Source organism: Mercenaria mercenaria, chromosome 13 (assembly GCF_021730395.1).
Source record: "Mercenaria mercenaria strain notata chromosome 13, MADL_Memer_1, whole genome shotgun sequence".
In the NCBI taxonomy this organism is placed as follows: domain Eukaryota; kingdom Metazoa; phylum Mollusca; class Bivalvia; order Venerida; family Veneridae; genus Mercenaria; species Mercenaria mercenaria.
Genome location: NC_069373.1, coordinates 48,876,916 through 48,901,835, shown reverse-complemented (window position 1 = coordinate 48,901,835; position 24,920 = coordinate 48,876,916). Strand labels below are relative to the sequence as shown.

The window sequence follows — 24,920 nt, the reverse complement described above, 5'->3', positions numbered from 1 at the left end:
CGCTCGCTTAGATCAATAGGGAGAGCGCAGATCTACGTATCGCGAGGTTGGGCGAGGCGTATGTTTTGCGTGACGATTTGAGAAAAGATATTGTGTCTGAAATCAATCGCCTCTGATTTAAGTGGAGAAGTTGGCATTTACTTGCAGAGAACAGATTTGAACTGGTATACCAGGAACACTTGTTACGTTACGGTTGAAAAACGGCGTTAAATCCAATACAAACAAACAAGCAAACAAATTAAAGTCTTCGTGATACAAAATTTTGTTTTTGCTATGTGAATTATTTGAAATACACTCTTCTATGTGTCAAAAGCATCTTAGATGGACATGGCTAAATTTATCAGTCATGTTGCTTTTTGTCCCCTTTTTATCAAGGTGTGTAAGATCACATTGTTAAGTCTATGAGTGTTTGTTTGTAGAGCTACTACGTACGCGTTTTCTCAAACAAGCTGGTAGAAAAAGAGTTAGAATACTTGAACAAGAAGGTGTCGAGTTATTGATATCTTATCTTATTGTTTTCTAATGTATCCTTTATGAATCATATTAAATAAGAAAAGTCGGTGTTAATAAAAATCACATTCTGTTATATCACTGAAAGCGTTGCAAAACGGATTTCGAGGCAAGAAAACGTGCATTACACCAAAATATTGAATTTGATGAATGATCAGGATAGTGTTCCCTAAACGAAATTATCCACAGTTGAATAGTTAATTGTTGATACAATATTCTATCGGTGTGTAAATTAAATATACCGACAATGCAAAATCGAAACCTTAGTCCAGTCTATTACAAGGAAATTCATTGATGCAAGCATCAAAGACGCCGCCAAGTCTTGTGTCTGAAGTAAATTGCAATATGAGAAATCACCTAATCATTACTTTATTAGTCTGACTGGCTACAAGTTATCAACATTAGCACATAAAACAATATATGTTATAAACTGTTTAAAACATGAAGAATAAACATGATAGAAAAGTTTTACCATGCAATACAAATCCTCTACCTGCAATGACACTAACATTGCGAGTAGGTGGTCCCTTTACATACAAAATTAAAGTAATTATTTCACTAACTAAGGTCACCTCCTGTGAAAAGTTCTTATATGCAGGAGCGTGTGTATGAAGTTTCACAGAAATGCAGTTTGTTGGGAAATGAGGAAGTGTTGAAATTATTTCAAAGTTGTGGTTCACAGAAACCATTATTTTTATTATCATGTAATGTAATGAGTGTTTTCTATTTACTGATGAAGTTTTATGGACCTTAATTACCTACATTATAGATTTTAGAATGCAGATTATACACAGCAATTTACTGTTTCCGTTGCCCAAAAATTGTGTCCAAGAAAAGAATGATATAACATAAATAATCTCTATATTGCCCCTATTCACAAAGCATGAATCTTTCTTATATTCTTTCGAATATCATAGAGTTCATTTCTTTTTTCGGACGAACGATAAACTTGAAGTCCTCGTTGAACTGTAAGGTTACTAGGAGTATGTCAGTGTCTAGATTCAAATCTAATATTACAAGAAATTTATCAAGCATAATAACCCACTGCCAAAGTGTAGAAAATATTTCAATGAAAATGTTTCTTTTTTTTTTTTTGTCAGGAATGGAAAAAAAAAAAAAAAAAAAAAAAAAAAAAAAAAAAAAAGAAGCAAGTAACAAGATATAATAAAACCAGAGCAACTGACTAGTCATATAAGATCAATGAACATATAATTTCAACAAGGAATTCTATTTTAAAGTCACTGATGCTTTGATAAGTTATGGTCCCATGGCTTTTGATATTTCGATCTAACCACATTTAAAGAAGTATTAACTTGTCACTGACAAATTCAGCCAAATGCTCTTTAGCCTATTACACACCTTAGTTGACAGTGTATATCTGTAAACAATGAGTAGATCTATATGACACATAAGCAAAAAAAAAAAAAAAAAGAAAGAAAAAAGAAAAAAAAAACAAACAAACAAACAAAACAAATAGAAATAGGAATTTGCAAAAGTGTGCGCATTCTGAAATTACATCACTGTACCTATCAACAAAGAAAATAAGACAAAAGATTAGAAATAAGTTTACAGCGGCACTTCCTTCGTTCACTTCAACATATCTATGCTTATTGATTCCTTTATTTACTGTGTAAATACGTTTTTTTTTCAAGGAATTTTTATGCAGGCAAATTGTAATTTTCCATTATTTTTTTTTAATATTCTCTTCGAAGTTTACTGCAAGATTATTGTAAAATACACGAACGCTCCCTTGTCCAGGCGATTCACGCGTTGCAGTATGGTATATCTGCGGTGTGTTCTATTTATAGAAAACGAGATAGGTAAGTAGGTCATGCTAAGAATAGAAATAGAAAACTTGACTTACAGAGTAACCTCCCATATCAATAAATCGGATCAACATTTTTGACGAAATTGTAAATAAAAAAATATGTTCTGCTCTACAAATAAGGACAGGAAAGACAGATAGCATTGTTTTAAATCACATAATAAGTTGCATTACATACATTTTTTATGTTTTCTTTTTGCCATTGTTTTGTTTATTCACTAAAATGTATTGTGCAATATCGTTGATCCTTTTACAAATTATTCACTGTGTTCAGTTTATCATTCCGAAACTATTCATTACCATCTTTACAGGGTCCGAAATAAAAGTGTATCCCATATAGTCGACACCGCCTTCAGGGCGGCGTCGAATAAGCCCACCAACCTTTTGTAAATTAACCGTGGGGTTAGTGCCAGAAGGTAGAAAGTGTGTCTTCTCTATATGTATTTTACGACAATCTTGCTCTAATTGCTTGCGCTGTGCCTTGTTAAAAAAGGAACGTTTTCATCACCATTCTTCGAGTTCAGCTGAAAAGCTCTAGGACAAGGTAGCTATCTAAATAATTTACTCACACCAATAAAGTAAATTACTCTCACCAATAAAGTAACCAATCAACCTCAGTCTTGGCCCTGGTAAGTAGTATCTGATCATTCTGCACGCCGTTACAAACCAGGAACCAGTCAAACCTGTCTCAGAGCAGAGTTAGTCGAGGTCCGTACGTTTATGAGGAAGATATGATTAGAATTTAAAAGAAGCACCCTAGCCCGTGAGCTGAACTGGCTCAATTTCAATGTCTGTCCGAGTTGCCGAAAATAGGAGTGTATACTTTATACGTTGTTTTTATATCAACAGAATTTTCTACGGGCAAAAACATCTTCCGCATTCTAACATTTACTCTGCCTTTTTGTATTTCGGTTATTTTTTGAAAATGTGCTCTTCTAAAGTAGTAATATTCAGTTGCTGTTTCTTTTCAAAAGGCACTACCTACGTGGGCTTAGTGTTCTTATATGTTCTTGTCCAATGGGATCATGGAGTCCATTCAATGCTTAAGAAAAGTTCTGCTTAAGCCGGCGCTTATGTGTGTGAGAGGTGTTGCACATTTCATTGCCTGTCATTAACGTCCTCAATCAACAAGAGTCTGGCAAAACGGACAGCAGATTAAACGGAAGCACATCAAATATTTATTCTGATGTAAGCATATTTTTAAACGAACAAATGACTACATGTATGCAGTGATCAACAATTATTTATTCATTATGCACATATCCATCACAAGCGTTCTGGAACTTTGACAGATCTCAAACTATCGAAAGTTAGTTTATTTCTTGACTAAAAGTATCAAAAAATAGATTTCTAGGCTACCTTGATAAGTAAGTAAGGTATAAAACTTCCTATTTATTACATTTCTTGGCAGCTTTCCAATAATTGACACATTGGAAGGGATTTCGATGATACGATCAAAGAGTTGAATTTCAAACAATAAAATGGTCTTTATTGATCTACTTAACTTTTTGAAACACGTTTTGGCAAGTGTCCGAAATTGTTCAGCATATGGGACTTCCACAACGAGGCCAGAGACAGCTGAACCTGTTGATAAAGAGATCGAAGACCTGTTGCTACTTAAAAATACAAACTAAACTGTTCTCGTCAGAACCTGTAGAGTCTTGTTTTCATACGGAAGTGTCTTTATCTATACCGTTAACAGTCTGAACGTCGTCAAGTGCAATGTTTTTTTCTTTATGTAAATGTTTTCTTCTTGTACTAGCATTAGTTGTGTCATTAGTTTAAATGTATCCATTTTGTTCTGTATCACTTCGGCAGAATTTCGGTCTCTGAGATGATGGTAGATCTGTGTCTGATGGATCAGAGGAACTCGCTTTAAGCATAGCAACCACGCAACTTAACTGATCTCTGAAATGTAAATATTAGCAAGTATTTTCTTAAGAAGAATACGAAAACTGCGGTGTACGTGACCGTATCACTTAAATGGATTCTCACAATCTAAGAATGATGTAAAATACAATGCCATATTGATAACAATAATACACTCATAATATAGCAACCTGCTTTTTACCAAAACGCATTTGTCTTTTTATCATAACAGAAAATACTATTTTGAGAAAATTCATATATTTTAGGCTAGTTACAATTTGATTACAACATGCAAATTAAAACTATTGCTTTTCAAGAAATTTTGAAACACTCCGGAAGCTTTTATTAAGGATACAAATCTACTGTATAGATTGTGTTTCATATCACAGTTTTGGATGAAAGTATAACTAAATATACAAGGTGACATATTGCAAACCAATTTAGTTTTTACAAAAATCAGTTTAAACGTTAAACTTACTGCATGTTTTTCAAAGTATTTTCCTGACGAACCAACCTATGTTGAATGGTAAGGAGATTCATTTTATGATTGTCTAAGGTATCCCAGATGTCTTCGACATATTTGTTCATTTCATTGAGCGGTGGAGATTCCCATTTTGTGAGCACATCTTTCAAATTTTCGATATCTTCATACGCCTTGTAGTGAGATTTTCTAAAGTTCTTAAAGTATATAAAAAATTGAACTATAGCCAGTCGTATGTTCAGAACTCTTTACTTTGGATTTCTATAAAAAAAAAACACTAAAATTCTTCATCTAAAATTTCACAGAACCTGTTAAGGCTACTTCATTGTGACATAATTTCACAGAGTTAAGTACTACCCCCATGGCAAACTAACAGTAATGTGATATTGACCTAATGATAATAAGCGCGAGCGCATCATCAGTGACATTGTTCACATTCCTTACCATCACCTTGAAGATGAGTACATGTATAATGCTTTTTAAATTGTGTTCGCTTAAATCTTCATAATACAATTTATGGTAAAATGTTAGAAGTCACTAAAGGAACTGAAATCTCGCAACCATCATCGAATTTTTAAGGTTAACCCGATAGTCCAAACAGCTAACAGCATTTCATGCAATATTCCCTAACTGTGGTGTGACAACGGTTACTTCAAGCTGAGAATCATGTATAAAACGAAGTAAAACGTTTCAAGTATAAAGCGATAATGTGAAACACTGTTAAAGGAAAGATGATCATTAAAATATACTTTACAATTATACTATAGTCATTAGCTATATGATCAGTTTTGCTTTATGTATTTCAAAGATATATCAAAGACAGTCCCAAAATTAAAAGGTGTCTTTATATATATATAATAGTACATTAGACACAAATACCTGAGATTAGCAATTACAATTTTCATTTAAGGGTTTACACAAGAGGTGATTAAACAAACGGTTCTGGCTGCGTTTTTAGAACGTGGCTTTCCCTGTTGGATATTCTTCATTGTTTCTTGTACGCCTTCATTTCGGGAAGCTGATAAGTTTATGAGCTGAACAAAAGTTCACTCGTGCCAGCCAACAATTTTTCGTTTCGTACTCACCTTTCCAAAGAAGAAAGTGTTTAACTCCACTCTGGCAACAATCCATGCTCTATTGACCTCTAATCCTCTTTGAGCATCTTGCTGGACCTTTTGATATGTATCAGTCAATTGTGCAATAAGAATGTTGAGAAGGATGACGATACACGTGAACAGGAAGCATAGCATAAGTATAACACTGATTTTCCTGTAAAATAACATAATAATATAAGGGTCATCGAAAACCACAGAACAAACTACTGCTCACAATTAATAAATTATAACAGTACGGTATTGATTTCGTTTTCAAAGTGCCGTAATATGAGCAATTATATATAGTATTTTAATTTGATCACTCATTGAAAATGTAATAATTTTTACTTATTTAAAGGGCAGCAATTTGAGCACTTAGTTTTAGTGTTTATTAAAAGTGCAATCATTTTGTGTACATATTTAAATTGCAGTGATTTTAGTCGTGATTTATTCAAAATGCAATAATTTCAGCACTTACCTTTAGAGTTGTAATTTGAGTACTTATTAAAAGTAATCTAAGTACTTGTTTAAAGTGCAGTAATTTGAGTACTTATTCAAAATACATTAATAAGAGAAATCTTATTTAAAATGTTGTTATTTGTAAACTTAATGAGTTATATTTTTTTTAAGTTCAGCACATTGAAAACATTTTGTTGTAATTTGAATACTTGGCAAAAAAATACTTGCAAACAAAACAGACTATGTCTGGAATATACCTACCCATATCCGTCGTCTCCAGTGTAATCAACCACGGGTTGAGCTTCTGTCAACGATCGAATGCCAACAAACAATATTCCCCAGAAAGTGCTGAATATAATTTATGACATAAACTCATAATCTATAGATTTTGTAACGTTTATGTCACATCAACGATACCAACGTTTTGTATTGATAATGTGACAGTAGCTCGATATATTTTCTTAAACATTCTTCTACATGTACTGTAATTCCATAACCGTAAACCGACTCATCTTTTACATAACCAACATTTATGTGTGGAAAGAAAACTTGGAAAGCAGTGAAAAACATCAAAACAATAATAGGAATGGCATGTTTGAAATCTCATTCAGTTGTGGTAAGTAATAGCCGGGAATAAATCAAGAACACTTGTGACATTAGTCACAAGAGCTAAGAATAAAACATGTAAACTATTATCAGTGTTATGGAAATATTGGGATCATGACAAACTATTTAAACATATATAGGCTGTCGAGGAAATCCATATCAGGCGAGCGCCTGACTCGGCACAATTCGACTAACTACGCCACCGATTTATCAATAATAATCCATATCGGGTATTTACAAACCTGATATGGAATAAATCTGGTCAGTTGGTGATGCTTCTTGACCAATACAAATGTCGGTAATTTGTAAGAGGCAAGATTAATACAATTCTGATATTTATTATCTGATTAATGCAACATCGAAGAACAGAGTCTGTTAAAGATTAAGGTAACATAGTTATTGAACTGACTTAGGCAGCTACTGCATTGATTTAGAAATCACAGCACCAATTTAATATGACTTACCGTCTCAATTGACTAATTTCTGTTGACAATGTTTGCGCAACCATAACAAGGGATAACACTTCAAATACAGCCGTAGATATTTGTAGAGGACCATTATAAACATCAGGCTTGGGCGTCGTCACAGTCACGATAGCGGAATATGTGATACAAAACAGTCCAATAATATACAGAAAAGAATTAAGTCTGAAATGGAAGCATGTACTGATGTTCAAACAGATGGCTTTCAGATATGTTACTAGTACACGTCTGACAATACTAAAACTTGTGCTAGAGATTTAAGCTCGAATTGACTCAGATATCTTGATAGTGCCCTTATAAGCGCATTCATAATTCTCCAACCTCTTTTAATTTTCTTATCCAATCACATCCCTCTTTACCGTTTATGATAACATGTACTTTGTGTAAGCTTTAATCACGTGACAACTGACACACCTTTGGACAAACCTTGTTAAACATGACTACATAAACTTACTCAAACCTCCTTTTGGCATACAGCTTCCATTTTCTTCTTGTAAGCAACCTCACTGCGTCATGGTAAACAATGTTCTGCAGTGAAAGATTATGTGTCTACACTAGTCTAAATGTTAGTATTTTGAACACTTTCTGCAAACATTTTCTCCAAACTGACCACTTTGTGTCAAAAAGTAAGCATAAATCCTATTTAAAAATATTTTGCGTTTTCACATGAAAAAATAATAATATCGTACCAACAGAACATGAAAAATGTTATCCAAAGTATCGTTACTGTTTGCTTTTCTTAAATTACTGTTATCATGAACAACTTAATGCCGCTGTGCCTGTCACACAAATCAAGAAAACGAGCAAGATATTTTAGTTGAAGCTAGTGATTATCTTATAAGAAATGAAGTAGTTAATCTGACATCATCTCTTAATTCATTTTAAGCACAGCAGACAAATATATGTACATGTATACCTTATTTCCTTGTTTCGCAATTACTTGAAGCGGTGATCTTGACTTTTCTATAAAATTGCTGTCTGTAGGTGTCCGTCCATTTTCGTCACATTCCAGCAGATCGTAAAATGCTCTCAACATATCGGTAGAACCTCTTGTCTCTATCAAGCAGTCAAGTATTGATAGAATCGTTTTCTATGAAGGCATAGATATAAGATATAAATTGTTTAACGTTCTAGCTATTTACGATTTTTGAAGGAAACTAAGATTATAAGGGTATGAGGGTTAACCAGTTCACAATTGATAGGTAGATATGTGGTCAGAGATTATTTTACTAGGTACACAAGAAATGTTATGCCCACAGTAATAATATCGAGACTGTATTTTGCCGATAAGAAGGAGACTATAAATAAGGATTTATTACAAAAATCGACGTACAATACAGTAACACATTACTTCATCAACACGACGCAATAATGACACAACAGAACATCGGCCATGCAATTTAACAGAATGTCGTGTCGACCAACCGTTGAGATCGATCTCATGGTAAAAAATTTTCGTTAATAACAGATAAAGTAGTTTTTTTTAAGATTTCAAGATAGATTTGTTATAGAATAAAGGCGATCCTTGATCTGTCGTCTTTTGCAGCATTTAATACACTGTCGCTATTTTTTTTAATATTCTGTCAATGTTTGGTCGGGTCAATTATGAGTCTTGTCTGTCTTTGTTTAGTCGTGCTCCCTAAAGGAAATGTCCTAGGTCTAGCTGCTTTATGAGCAAAGCAACAACGAGTTTAGTAAAATAAATCCTATTTTCTAAAGGAGAGGTTAAGTACCTGCATACTGGTTTCTGTACGAAGCAAATCATGAATAGAAAATTCAGCAACACAATTTCCATACGAGAGGAATAATCCACGTACGCTTAAATATAAGCAGAGATACACAGTTATATTTTTAATGAACATCTGTCTTTTTTTAAAACATTGTTATAAACAAAGTCGTGATGAAATCAAACACACAAGGAACCCGAAGGGGAAAGTTGAACAAGGACGAATATACAAAGGGAATGCCACGATCCTTAATAACAGTCACACTACAACGTAAACCACAATAGCGCAGACACTCGTGTACCAAAGATAAACATACAACCACGACTAATTGAATAACATAGAAAAACGAACAAGCAACACATAAGAAAACAGTAGGGCACCGTTATAGACTCACAAGCATACAAACGCACCCACACAAGTAGAAAAAAAAATCGTGTACCGTCTTAGGATTCCGACTGCCAAAACAAAGGGGAGACACAAAAACTTACTCAAAGTAAAGGGAGAGAGGATGCAAAAAGTAGCGTAAATGCAAGGGAAAAGAGGGGCAATAGGGGGAGTGAGGAGGACGAAAAAACGCTTACAACAAACAAGAAAATATACGTAACCTACAATACAAGACAGACAAAACAACCAGTTGAAAACAGGGGCACCGTCTTGGAACGGTCAGTAACCTATATAAAGGAAACTGGGGGTTTAAACGCGTTTAGGGCATGCCAACCTCGCACTTACAACCTCGCAAAACATGATGAAAGGACAGTACGATGACAATGATACTGGTACGATGGCGATAGTAGGCTCACATTCTGCCATCTAATTATTCTACTTTTTCACTTACTATTATATTCTATACACTTTCTATATTCCTACTATTTATATCCTACAATATTATCATCACCATATTATCATCTTATTATCGCAGTCATTCTGTCTTATAATCGATCGTCATTCAACTATTTTACAAACGATTGTGTTGTTGCCGAGAATGTCAATGGCATGGATACTCATAAAAAAACAGTATAATCATTTTATAATTTTATATAATTTTTCTAGCGTTAGCGTTTTGAATGCTGACTTTACTTACAATGCATTTGGCATATATGCAAGCAGCAATGCACACATGTCGTCATTTTTGTTGTCTATGGCAATTTTCAGAGGGAAAGTGCCATTTTTGTCACGCGCTTGTGGAAGAGCATCATTATCTAGTAATTTTGTAACAACACCTGTGTAAATAAAAGTTACATGTTGGTTTTTCCTGACATATTTAACAAATAAAACAAGTCTTCATTGTGACGTTATCCAAATGTTGTCCCTGAAACAGGGTCACTCAAAATCATTTTTGAAAGACCCTGCCTGAAAGAACTAGTGTATTATCTGCAGGATAATACACTACCAACTGTAATTTGACATTTTACTTGATTTGTTGCAGAATCATACAAATTGGCTACGGTAAAGTTGAATTTGATTTGACTATATCGCTGCAGGATAGGTCACATTAGCTGCTCTTGTACAGCTTAAAATATCTAAATTTGCATACAGAACTTAGCGTTTTGATTTTGCTTGCTACGCTCATTGGAAGTCATAATAAACCATACCTTTAAGATTCCTAATGACAGCATGGTGTAAAGGTGTCTTCAATTCAGAGTCTGTAGTAGACGTGCTGGCACCCCGGTTTATCAGATTGTTTACCAGCACTGAGATCTGAATACAAAAAGTACGGGAACCACGATGATTTACCACTAACTAAATTAATTGAAATCATAACAAGCAAATTCGATGAATTGATATCCCCCGCCGAAAGGGTTTGTGGTGAGGAATGGCAAAAAAATATGTCCGGCAAAATGTTAAGGATGTTAATAAGAAGCAAATAATTTCATTAGTCAAAATCAGTTTAACAGAAAACAAATGTTTAATTAAAGAGTACATAATAAATGTATGATACTTTGATCCTGACTAAAGAATTTATTTTGAATGGGATATGCTTACTGTAATAAGCTTAGCTTTTAAAATTAAATGCAGTTAATTGAAATATGAGCTTGAAGTTTAACTGGAACGAAATATTGTCTTTGAGTGGTTTGGCACCAGGTGTTGTTGTTTAACATGTACATTTGAACTTAAAAAAAACAGATGTCCTTATGAGAACACTGGTAAGATATCTTGAACATGACTGAGGGCAAGGCTTGTGCAGTCACAACTTAACATGTTGAAGGTTTGAACATTTAAAAAAAAAAAAAAGGAATGGAAATATATATATGTATATATATATATTTTTAAGGGTGTGGGGGTGCGGGGGTACGGGACAGGAAACAAAATTTCACATGTTGATTATAAATATTGACGGAAAATTAAAAATGAAAAACAAGAGGGTCATGATGACCCTGGATCGCTCACCAGAGTAATATGAGCTACATGTTTCTAATGTCAAACTGATGATTTTTAGAAAAATTTTGGGAGATTTTCCGATGTACAATCAAGTAACCCCTGGGGCGGGGCCAATTTTACCCTGGGGGTCATGATTTGAACAAAGTCGTAGAAGTCTACTAGGAAATGTTACATATCAAATATCTAAGATCTAGGCCTTCTGGTTTATTTTTAGCAAATTTATGAAGATTTCCCTATGTACAATCAAGTAACGCCTGGGGCTGGGTCAATTTGACCCTGGGGGTTAAGATTTGAAACAATTTTGTAGAGATCCACTAGGCAATGCTACATGTCAAATATCTAAGCTCTAGGCCTTCTGGTTTATTTTTAGAAAATTTTGAAGATATTTCTATGTACAATCAAGTAACCCCATGGGGCGAGGTCAATTTGACCCTGGGGTCATGATTTGAACAAATTTTGTAGAAGTCTACTAGGCAATGCTACATGTCAAATATCTAAGATCTAGGCCTTCTAGTTTATTTTTAGAATTTTTTTGAAGATTTTCCTATGTAAAATCAAGTGACCCCTGGAGCGGGGTCAATTTTGACTCAGGGGTCATGATTTGAAAAATTTTTGTAGAGGTCCACTAGACAATGCTACAAGTGAAATATCTAAGCTCTAGGCCTTCTGGTTTATTTTAAGAAAATTTTAAATGATTTTTCTATGTACAATGAAGTAACCCCATGAGGCGGGGTCATTTTGACTCTGGGGGTCATGATTTGAACAAATTTTGTAGAAGTCTATTAGGCAATGCTACATGTCAAATATCTAAGATCTAGGCCTTCTGGTTTATTTTTAGAAATTTTTTGAAGATTTTCCTATGTAAAATCAAGTGACCCCTGAAGCGGGGTCAATTTTGACCCCGGGGGTCATGATTTCACAGAAAAGAATGAATGAAATTTAATGAAATTCTGCCAAATGGCAAGTTTGTTATGTACAAATATGTGGATTTTTAGACAATTAAAGGGCAATAACTCTGCAGTTACAAAAGAAATCCAAACGAAATTGTGTGTGCACAACCACATTATAGTGCTCTAAATTCTGTTAAAGTGTCATTGTTCAAGGTCAAATATATCAAAAGTTATGATGCAGAAATTGCCATATTTATAGTACCCTATATAGTTAACACTAGAAACTTCTAAGGGCCATAACTCTGGTGTTACTTGGGCAATCTGACTGAAACTTGACGGGCCGCAAGAACTCATAGTGGTGAACACGTAATGAAGTTTTAAATAAATATTCCCAACCATTTCCTAGATATGGATCCGGACGGACGGAAAGACGGACGGAAGGACGGACGGGCGGACGGACGGACGGACAACGCCAAAACCATATCCCTCCGACTTTCGTCGGGGGATAATAAACTATACCTTTAAGATTCCTGGTGACAGCATGATGCAAAGGTGTCTTCAATTCAGAGTCTGTAATAGATGTGCTGGCACCCCGGTTTATCAGATTGTTTACCAGCACTGAGATCTTTATTCAAAAATGTGAACAAACTGAATTACACCTACCGGTATGACGCAAACGCACAACAGGTTAAATAGAAAGTTTATTTACATAAATGCAATGCTCACAAGTCAAACCGGATCTTGTAGAACAATTAAAAGGAAGAATCTCGCAAGTTAAATTTGCAACAATATGCCAATATTGAATAACATGGTGGCGAATGCGAAGTCGGGAAAATTGGAATAGATATAAAGAAGAGTTATTAGTATAATTGTTTGGGAAGCAATGATAGCATATAATCTCATACTTACTTCAAGTTTGAATAAAAGGATGTAGAAATAATGAATTAAAACTTGCTGACATTTAGGACAGTGTGTCAGCATAAGCACCAACAATGAATCCACTCACCTGTAATACTTCGGACTTTCTTAGGGCTCTAAAATATAGAACTTACCTTTGATTCTATCTTTATATCAGAAATTACATACAGCAGAGCTTTGTCCACACCTCCTTTTAGTCTCACAAGAACATCAGTGAACACTTCCGTTTCCGCTTCCTGTCGACCAATCAGAAACGTGTTTGTTTTACGTGTTACCTTGAGTGGAATGCGGAAAGCAAATTAGTAACGTATCAATTTTGGTGGATGTTTTAAAATCATGCACGATTGCTACTTTATAAAGCTTAGCCAATGGTGAGCACCGATTGGAGTATGATTTCTTGAGGATAACAGTTGTGGACGGGTAACGCAACGGGCATTCTATGCTCATGTACCAAACGAGCTGCTCAAACCCATTGAAAAATACATTTTTTTTCTTCCAATCAAAGCACACAGATGAATGACAATCAGTGAATAACTATGTTTAAAATACCACCATAAAAACTACTAAATTAAAAGCTCACCATTCGCATTTTGTTTTTCAAATTTGGAATATCCACGATTTCCGATTTCGTAGCAAATTTACCAATCAAGCAGAATAATTAAATGCAGGAACATTCTTTTATATTTCAATTTGAATGTAGCGGTGAATGTAACAGTGAACTCTTTGCAAATTGAAAGTTTGTGCTCAGGGAGAAACCTAAAGTTTCTGTGGGTTTAGCACAAGTACAAAAACAGGTATTTCCTGGGACTCGGTTTATTTTGACGTATAATCTATATCCAGTCTACTTCGTGGCAACTTGTCAAAACTGTTTTAGTACTTACTTCTTTTTGAAAGCTATCGGATGACGTAGTTTCACCAAGTTCTACTGCTAATGACGCCACAGATTCTGCTGTAATTAGGGGATTCCTGTCATCATCTGCCAATGATTGAATGAGCCGCACCATGAGAAAACCAATTTGCATTTGCGACCAGCATGGATCCAGACAAACCTATCCGCGCAGTCTGGTCAGGATCCATGCTGTTCGCTTTCAAAGCCTGTTGCAATTAGAGAAACCGTTAGCGAACAGCATGGATCCTGACCAGTCTGCGCGGATGCGTAGGCTGGTCTGGATCCATGCTGGTCGCAAATGCACTATGTTGGTTTTCTCATGGTGCGGCTCAATTATGTCATGTTGTTTGCACAAGTTCTGTACAACAAATATAGAGCTGCATTTGCTTTCCTTTCTAAGATGAATCATGGTCAGGAGCAACACGGTAAGGATGTGTTTATTCATAGATCTACTTCAAATGTTCACATTTTAAAATGTCTTTGTAACATCTGGTATGTATTTAAGTTTGCATATTTTTTCATTGAATTACACCTACGGAAGTATTTCGTCACTTTGTCTACTATAATCCCTTATATTTAAAGTTCTCAAATTGTTTGGCGGGTTCGTATCCCGTTTTTCATGTATTTAAAAATTGAGTTCTTAATAGTTTTCTTGTAAGACGTTATAAATCTTATTTTGCTTAAACCTTTCGGTAAAAAACAGGTCAAACATAAACAATTAAATGGTTACAGCTGAAGAAATAATTTTGACTTTCTTGATTGGATCATATAATAAGATATCTAGAAACATTTGAATTTATAGTTATAATAAATATTAAAAAGAAACAGTCATTAAACATGTATTATATTGTCTAGATTTGCTGATTTCAAACCGAAGGGTTCTGGATCATGAAAAGAGGGGCAATATTTTGAAGATGACTGGATGCAACTAGCTTATAATTTGGAATTTTATGTGTATATGATATATATGTTTTTTAAACATATATTCTAAATATTGCCAAGGATGATGTAAATAGTATTTTGTATCAGATATCTAAAAAATGTACGTACTAAAAAGAGAAAGTGTTACCCTTTTGATCGAGGATCAAGACTTCTGATTCGTCAGTTCTTTGCTGTTTCTTTCTCCACATGCCCCTTCCGGTTTTAAGGATTTTATATGGTCGCGACATTGCTCCGGTATTAGCCACCTTGGAATATAGAGTAGGTTCTAGTTTAAACATCGTTTAATATTGATATTGGTCTTCCAAATGTGCAAAGTAAGATCTTCACTCAACAAACTGACAGAGTTTATTATGGTACTTTCTTCGAAGAAAAAGTTGTTTGGATTGACCTGTTGGACAGTTTAACAATTCAGTCTACCCTCATTTGTCGTACTTACTGAACAACCCTTTTAGTCGGGTGCTATTTATCACGGTGTGAAGATTGTATGGAACCGCTGTGAGATCAGTGCATGTTTCCTTTGATAAGTGACCTAATTACGGCGCGTGATAGGGCAGTAAAAAGTGCGATTGGTCAGTAACCATTTTGGATCTTAAGTGAACGGAGAAAGCGCAGAATTGATATATTAATAATAATAATTTAATACTGTTTAAACTGGTGCAAATTAGGAAAAAGGATTAATCAGATAAGTAAATTATATTTGCGTTTATGTCCGTTACATGGTTTGTAGTTTAGTTGTACTGTTGAACGGATAAATTCCGTTGTTTTCTTTGTTTTCGAATGTCGGTTCATGTAGCGTGGTTAGGCCACAGTTGTGTGTGTCGTTTACATAGTTTTGTACAGTCAAACCCGGAGCGCCTGAATATAGGCCTTCATGAGTGCATTGCAGTTCGATTTTTGGTGGTTTGTCATGAATGCAACGCACAAATTTCTTTGTGTTGACAGTACTCTAGCAGGGTCTGACTTTGTTATTTTAGATATAGAATCCAATGATTTAGCTGATCCGTTATATGAACCGGAGAAGTTTGCAAAAGATTTGGTGTCATATACAGAGTTTTTGATGAAAGGACTGAATGTGAAACGTGTAGTAATACTGCAGGTGCTTCCTAGAAAATTGCTCCCGTATTCTGCCACAATGATCATGTTATTTTAGCTGACACTAAAAGATAAAATGTTTTGGAGACATCGGGGCATGTGGAATTCGAACTGTACAGTCCAGACGGAGTACATCTTTCTACGGAAATAGGGTACTTTAAGTACCTACGTAGTGTTCGTGATGGTATCATAATAGTGTCAAACTGGTCATAGAATCACAGTATGATGTTTTGTCAAATATTGTGACTGAATTGTTAAATCAGTTTGATTATCTAATTAACTCCCTTAGTCCGAAATGCGACTATAGGCGTTATATTTTCTATACCTGTAGCGCGACACCGAGATCATGCTGATTTCGTCACGTATTTGTTAAATTTTGATAATCCTGACAAAAGCAAAATTAATTTGCATATTGGCTATTATTTGTTAGATGTTATGATTATTAATTGTGTAAAAAGTTCGTTCCCTTGTTAAAGTAAATGTTTGTAATTATGCGGTCTTGTAAAGGAAATAACAAGACGAACTCCGCTTTTTTGTTCATATTGTATTTGGCTTTTCAAACGAGTACAATAATGGTCGTCTGCCAGTGATCTTTCTGTAAATGAAGAAAATAATCAGTATTGTGAATAATTCTAAGTGAATATATTAGTCTATTCCGGACTAAACTGGATATAAAGATATTATTCAAACATCGAAGAGTTTGTTAGTTTACTTTATTTATACCCAAGCCTGCATGCTTTCAATTGACTCCATGCTAGTGTGATTTTGATAAGATCAGATAATGTTCTTCGGCATCAGGTGATAATTCTTTTATCGCCGCAGTAGGTATGTTACGATATCGGCCTCAGGGAGATAAGCTAATCAAGACTGACAATTTGTGGAGCGGAGTTTACAGCGGCAATTATTAATATAAACATATTATAATCGGATTATATCTTAAATAGTTGACATTTTGTGTTTGTTACATGTGTTTTCTTGTACATATTTACAGTTGGCGCCATGTACATTTGATTGAGTTATTATGTGGCTTGGCGGGATAGCTTTGTGGTATCCGTGATAGCTATTACTTTCTCGTGTCTTGGATTTTCACAAATATTAAGTTAATAATTGTGATATCAGAACTTGATGGGATGCATTGAGTTGTCCTTGGTAGCCATGATGATGCACTTTATAAAATTTGCGGGATAATATTATATTTATCCATGGTAGCTATTCTTTCTTGTACAGTGGAATTATATAACTATCTAAATTTATGTTTGTACTATCATAATTTGGTGGGATGCATGGAGTTATCATTGGTAACCATGATTGTGCACTTTTTTAAAATTGGCGGGTTAATATCACATTTATCCCTGGTAGCCATTACAGCCTTGTATGTTAGAATTTGACATTTATGTAAGTTGATGATTGTACTATCAGAATGTGGTGGGATGCATTGAGTTATCCTTGGAAGCCATGATGGTGCATTTCATTAAAATTGGCGGGATTATATTATATTTATCCGTGGAAGCCATTATTGTGCATTTTATACAACTGGCGGGATAATATTAAATTTATCCGCGGTAGCCATAATTGTGCATTTTGTAAAATTGGCGGGATAATATAGACTTTATCCGTGGTAACCATTATTATGCATTTTGTAAAATTGGCGGGATAATATTGAAATTATCCGTGGTAGCTATGATTGTGAATTCTATAAAATTGGCGGGATAATGTTGAATTTTTCCGTGGTAGCAATGATTGTGCACTTTGTAAAATTGGCGGGATAATATCAGAATTATCCGTGGTAGCCATGATTGTACATTTTATAAAATTGGCGTTATAGTATTAGATTTACCCGTGATAGACATGATTGTTCATTTTTGTAAAATTGGCGGGATAATATTGATTTTATCCGTGGTAGCCATGATTTTGAATTTTTTAAAATTGGCGGGATAATGTTAAATTTATCCGTGTTAGCCGTGTAAAATTGGCGGGATATATTGAATTTATCCGTGGTAGCGATGATTTTGAATTTTGTACTATTGGCAGGATAATGATAAATTTATCCGTGGTAGCCATTATTTGTACATTTTGTAAAATTGCCGGGATGATGTTAGATTTATCCATGGTAGCCATGACTGTGGATTTTGTAAAATTGGCGGGATAACATTAGATTTATCCGTAGTAGCCATGATTGTTCATTTTGTAAAATTGGCGAGATAATATTAAAGTTATCAGTGGTAGCCATGATTGTGAATTTTATACAATTGGCGGGATAATGTTTTTATCCGTGGTAGCCATGACTGTGGATTTTGTAAAATTGGCGGGATACTATTAAATTTATCCGTGGTAGCCATGATTGTTCATTTTATGGAATTGGCGAGATAATATTTAATTTATCCTTGGTAGCCATTGTTATGCATTTTGTAAAATTGGCGGAATGATATTTGAATTTATCCGTGGTAGCCATTACTTCTTTTTATATTGGAATTACACAAGCATGTAAGTTGATGATTGTGTTATCAGAATTTGGTGGGATGCATGGAATTATCCATAAGTTTGCATTTTATAAAATTAGCGGGAATTTATTAAATTTATCCGTGGTAACCATTACTTCCTTGTGTATTGGAATTACACAAATATGTAAGTTGATGTTTGTGCCATCATAATTTGGTGGGATGCATTGAGTTATCTATGGTAGCCATGATTGTGCATTTTATAAAATTGGCGGGATAACTTTAAATCTATCAGTGGTAGCCATTACTTCCCTGTATATTGGAATTACACAGATATGATTGATGAATGTACTATCAGAATTTGGTGGGATGCATTAAGTTATCCTTGGTAGCCATGATTGTGCATTTTATGAAATTTGCGGGATAATATTATATTTATCAGCGATAGCCAATACTTCCTTGTGTATTGAAATTACACAAATATGTAAGTTGATGATTTTATTATCAGAATCTTGTGGGATGCATTGATTTATCCTTGATAGCCTTGATCGTTCATTTTATAAAATTTGCTGGATAATATTATATTACCCGTGTTAGCCGTTATTAGAACCTGCTTTTTCAAAAATATGAAAATGATATATGCAATCGTTGTAAAAATTCTGAATGATTGGATGATTTTGTGAATATTGTGCATTGATAGCCATATTTATTCGAATAACTGAAAAAAGGGCAGATTAGTATTAACATGGATTTAGAATAATATTATAAAGATATTTAACGGTCTTGAAAAAGAAACAGTAACCAAGTAAAGACTATGTCTAATTTATTTCTTTGGCTGGGTTTCATCCACGGCAGCCAACACGATTAAGTAAATTACCTGATTCTAGATATTTTAAAAGTGCTGGTCTGATTTATTTTAGACTTTATTTTTGTCATTTTTGAATATGAGTTGTTTACAGACATCTGTACTGTTGGGCATTCCTTGCAATCAAGTGGATTTCTGGTTATCCTGGTTCGTTTAAAATGTTGAGTTTGAATAAGGTACAATATATATAGTAACAAACATCGTTTCTTTCCAGGGGTGATGTCTGGAAAATTTCAACATAATGGTTTCACAGCGACCAATTTAGAAAGCGTACGAACGATGATTTGGGTTGTAAAGACTATAGCATTATAAAGAAAAACAAAAGACAACATCAAATAGAACCGTTGTTTTTCCAAAACACAAATCTAGATCTGGGACACAAGTAGTCGTTAAATGTGACAAACAACCCAGGACCCTCTAACGATGCAAGTTGTTAAGCTTAGAGCGATCTTCTAAGCAGTGCGGTGGATTTCCCCATGCCATCGTTAAGCTGAAAATCAAACAACAGTGGCTAATCGTATTCATGCTATGGTGCGAAGTCCAGTATTGCCACAAGGAAGCGCTGCAATTCTTGCCAACGCTGTCATCAATGCCAGCCAAACTGCAAACGGATCTGTTAATTATTCAAGCAGGACATCACGTGAAGTTATAACTTGTGCATTAACGGGTCGGACAAAATGCCTTTATCTTATTATTTGAGCACGTTTTACGTTACTATAATTCTCAAGCGACCCGACGTGAAGTTTGTGTCACATGCCTCAACTCTAATAGGAATAGAAATTACATTGGAAAAAGTTTAAACACAGCTCTGGTACAGTTAAATTGTTTTCCAAACAACACGGAGAATAAGAACTTATGTCCTGTTCATACGTTACGCATTCTTTTTCAGTATTTCAAAACACTGAATGCCCATAATGGAAATATAGCAACATATGCCTTTTAAACAGGAGCTTGACTATTGTTATCAGATTTCTTGGATATGATTCCTCTCATTACAAAACACATTCTTTTAGACATACGCTTCTATAAGAGGTTTCTCTGATGATGCAATCATGAAAATGAGTCGCTGGAAATCGCAAGCTGTTAAAAAGCTATATACGAGTGCCGAAAATCGCCCTTGCGAGATGTTGACATTTATCATAGTTCAGCACAAGGCTGCTATAAAGATACTGTTGTAAATATCACGGGTAAATCTAATACTATAACGCCAATTTTATAAAATGTACAATCATGGCTACCACGGATAATTCTGATATTATCCCGCCAATTTTACAAGCTTCTGTGTTTTAAACTAATTATTCCAGTTTGTAAATTTTAGTCCACCGATTTAAATTATTTTGGGATTTTCAGTAAATTTGTTGGTCAGTACGAGGCTGCAACGTTAAAAATACCCTGGTTCTTTGTAGTACTGCATGTTTAACAAAAAAAAAAAAAAAATTGGACCATAATTTAGAGTAGTTCAGCAAAAGGCTGCTACATCATTATGATTGTAGATGTAATTTTTCTGTGTTCTTAGTCAGTTTTTGTGTTATTTAGATATTGTCTTGCTGTTAAACTATTTTTGCTATTCTGTATTTCAGTGTGATTTTTGCTATTCTGTATTTCAGTGTGTTGTTTAACTATCTTGTATGCTATCAAACTTACAGTAGTTCAGCAAAAGGCTGCTATATTATTATGATAGACAGTTCAGCATAAGACTGTTGTCTACTCTGTTGATCATGAATTCTAAGTGTTGGTATATATTTATTAGTTTTATTGCTCTAGTCATGTGTAAATTGTCACGTTAATCATTATTATAATAGACAGTCCAGCATAAGGCTGCTGTCTACTCTGTTGATTATGATTTTTAAGTGTTGGTATATATCTATTAGTTTTATTGCTCTAGTCATTTGTAAATTGTCATGTTAACCATTATCATAATAGACAGTTTCAGCATAAGACTGCTGTCTACTCTGTTGATTATGATTTTTAAGTGTTGGTATATATCTATTAGTTTTATTGCTCTAGTCATTTGTAAATTGTCACGTTAACCATTATTATAATAGACAGTTCAGCATAAGACTGCTGTCTACTCTGTTGATTATGAATTCTAAATGTTGGTATATATTAAATTTTATTAGTTTTATTGCTCTAGTCATTTGTAAATTGTCACGTTAACCATTATTATAATAGACACTTCAGCATAAGACTGCTGTCTACTCTGTTGATCATGAATTCTAAATGTTGGTATATATTAAATTTTATTAGTTTTATTGCTCTAGTCATTTGTAAATTGTCACGTTAACCATTATTATAATAGGCAGTTCAGCATAAGACTGCTGTCTACTATGTTGATTATGATTTTTAAGTGTTGGTACATATATTAGTTTTATTGCTCTAGTCATTTGTAAATTGTCACGTTAACCATTATCATAATAGACAGTTCAGCATAAGACTGCTGTCTACTCTGTTGATCATGAATTCTAAATGTTGGTACATATTAAATTTTATTAGTTTTATTGCTCTAGTCATTTGTAAATTATGTGCCATTTAGTTTAATTACTGTTGAATAGGAATTTGAATTCACTAGTCGTTCATGCTGCAAGGAGTCTGGAAGGGTCGATGCAATAATATTGCTATCTTTGGCGGTTTTTATTGACCCACCTTTGCTTTTAATTAATTTGTATTAGATAGACATCATTTAACTGTGAACATTTGATTAACAGCTTCTGTCGTTGTCTGATATTAATGCACGTCATTTTAAGAAATTAAAAATGACAGTTTTCACTCACATTTGGCCAGTTTTTCAACTATTAAGTAATGACTTAAGCTCTGACTTAAGCCGTGTCGGATATATTTACAACGATTTAGTCAGCACGTGAATAACGGGGCTCGACAAAAGTTAAACCTTCAATTGGATTTTTCTACTTTGAGCGGTGTCAGCAATTGCCTATCTTTCTATTGATATTTTAAACCTGGGGCATAGGTGGTTTAAGAAAAGATGGAGGCGGAATATTAAGACATGGATTTAAATTTCCAGTATGTAGTTAAAGCAGAAATGTTGAGGAGGGACGGAATGATACGGGACTGAGCAAACCCTTTCGTTATGTACGACGATTTGGAGTTTGGATATATTTCGTCTCAGTAAAGCTAGTATTACAGATGTTTTACTTTATATATAGAGCTCTATATAAAAAACTTAAACCAACGGCGACGCCGACGCCGACGCTGGAGAGAGTGCAAAAGCTCTATTTTTTATTCGAAACTCGAGCTTAAAATGTAACAGATTCAACTTTTCAATTTTAGCTACGTTTGTACACGTTTCAAAATATACGTGCAAGCATAGATATATAAGTGCATGTAATTAATTATAAGTACATGTAACGCACAAATATGTAGGTGCACGTCTGTATATATACGTCTCCTTTCAATGACGTGTGGACTTTGAAATTCATGCATTTGCAAGTGCAATTTGAGTACCTGTACTATTGATTTAAATTTACAAATGCATTCCTAATTACAAGTGCATATTGAACGTGTTTTGTACATGAAAGGTGGAACATTTAAGAATAATGAAAACAATAAGACTATGAGCAAACATACGAATGCTTGTAGTCTTACCTTGAAATAAATTCACATTTTTTCCCAGCAAATTTTTTTTCACTCACTGGACGGGCGCTAGTGCTTTTGCGTTTTAATGTGTCTTTGTATTTTTCTATGATTTCTATGGGAATTTATTTTTCGAAAGAAGTAAATCACCAAAGTAGCACGTTTTATATATGAAAAAAAAAAAATACAGCGAAACGGTCCGATGACTATATCTACATATTCATAGTGTGTGACCAAGGCTTAGCTAATACATCGCAAATATACCCGCCGAGTATTAGTAAAAATCCGTTAGAAAACAAGGTTGAGCGATGGCTGAACTAATACTGGTTTGAGCCATTCTTAGTGCTAGGGTTGAAAAACTGGCCAATTGTGTTACTCTGTTTTACTGCATCTAAAAAGCAAATGAACATACTCCTTGCAGCCATTGTTAGTAATTGCCTATTGTTTTTATTGAGAATATGTTATAAACATCTTGGTAATGCCCTGTCCAACAGGCTCAATTCAAATGGTACTTTCTACGAAGAAAAAGGTGTTTGGGTTGACCTGTTGGACAGTTTAACAATTCAGTCTACCCTCATGTGTCGTACTTACTGAACATCCCTTTTAGTCGGGTGCTATTTATCACGGTGTGAAGATTGTATGGAACCGCTGCGTGATCAGTGCATGTTTCCTTTGATAAGTGACATTATTACGGCGCGTGATAGGGCAGTAAAAGCGCGATTGGTCAGTGACCATTTTGGATCTTAAGTGAACGGAGAAAGCGCAGAATTGATATATTAATAATAATAATTTAATACTGTTTAAACTGGTGCACCTTCACCTCCCCACCACCACCTTGGTGTATTGTTCCCATTCGCCTACTACAAGGCTTGTTCAGTAGTTAGTAAAGCGATTTTTATTTTGTCAGATATTAATGATTGTCATTTGAAGGGCGGTTTTTATTGACCCACCTTTGCTTTTAATTAATTTGTATTAGATAGACATCATTTAACTGTGAAAATTTGAATAACAGCTTCTTTTGTTGTCTGATATTAATGCACGTCATTTTAAGAAATTAAAAATGACAGTTTTCACTCACATTGTGTTACTCTGTTTTACTGCATCTAAAAAGTAAATGAACATTACTCCTTGCAGCCATTGTTAGTAATTGCCTATTGTTTTTGTTGAGAATATGTTATAAACATCTTGGTAATGCCCTTTCCAACAGGCTCAATTCAAATGCATGTTATACAGTATCAATTTTCTCCGAGATAAATGCACAGGACAAATTCCTTCAAATTCACTGAGTATTATACTTACCATAAATACTCAGTAGAATATCGCCGACTGATCAGGATGGTTTCGAGTAATTAAAGTTGTGTGGTTATGCTATCAATGTTGTAGTCTAGCGTACTTATAAACGCAGTACATTTAAAACGCGAATCCTTAGTTTTTAGCTCACCTGAGCACAAAGTGCTCAATAAAATCTTGGACGAGTTCTATATTGGGTTATCTGGGGTTCAAAAACTAGGTCACCAGGTCAAATCAAAGGAAAAGCTTGTTAACACACTAGAGGTCACAATTTTGGCCCAATCTTCATAAAACTTGGTCAGAATGTTACCCTCAATAACATCTTGGACGAGTTTGATATTGGATTATCCGGGGTCTAAAACTAGGTCACCAGGTCAAATCAAAGGAAAAGTTTGTTAACACTCTAGAGGTCACAATTTTGGCCCAATCTCAATGAGACTTGGTCAGAATGTTACCCTAAATAAAATCTTGGACGAGTTTGATATTGGGTTATCTGGAGTGAAAAAATAGGTCACCAGGTCAAATCAAAGGCAAAGCTTTTTAACAGTGTAGAGGCCACATTTATGACTCTATCTT

The 24,920-nt window shown here is 34.4% G+C and overlaps 1 protein-coding gene across 1 annotated transcript; it reads right to left on the bottom strand.

The window, feature by feature from the left end:
- Positions 1-4,249: 4,249 nt before the first annotated feature.
- Positions 4,250-9,223, bottom strand: LOC123530341 (uncharacterized). The gene is made up of 7 exons (XM_053520877.1): positions 9,060-9,223; positions 8,243-8,416; positions 7,781-7,854; positions 7,309-7,491; positions 6,500-6,586; positions 5,771-5,954; positions 4,250-4,882 (listed from the first exon to the last, which is right to left on the bottom strand). The coding sequence occupies exons 1-7, from the start codon at positions 9,186-9,188 to the stop codon at positions 4,679-4,681; spliced, it is 1,035 nt and encodes a 344-aa protein (XP_053376852.1). The 5' UTR covers positions 9,189-9,223; the 3' UTR covers positions 4,250-4,678.
- Between the last annotated feature and the right edge of the window lie 15,697 nt (positions 9,224-24,920).

What these genes read in the sequence shown, in the direction of transcription:
- LOC123530341 (XM_053520877.1), bottom strand. Translation starts at nt 9,188, where the DNA reads ATGTTCATTAAAAATATAACTGTGTATCTCTGCTTATATTTAAGCGTA. An exon ending in TATGCCAAAAGGAGGTTTGA is followed by an intron (nt 7,492 to 7,780) that starts GTAAGTTTATGT and finishes CTTCCATTTCAG; the next exon opens with ACTTAATTCTTTTCTGTATA. An exon ending in GAAATTAGTCAATTGAGACG is followed by an intron (nt 6,587 to 7,308) that starts GTAAGTCATATT and finishes AATTATATTCAG; the next exon opens with CACTTTCTGGGGAATATTGT.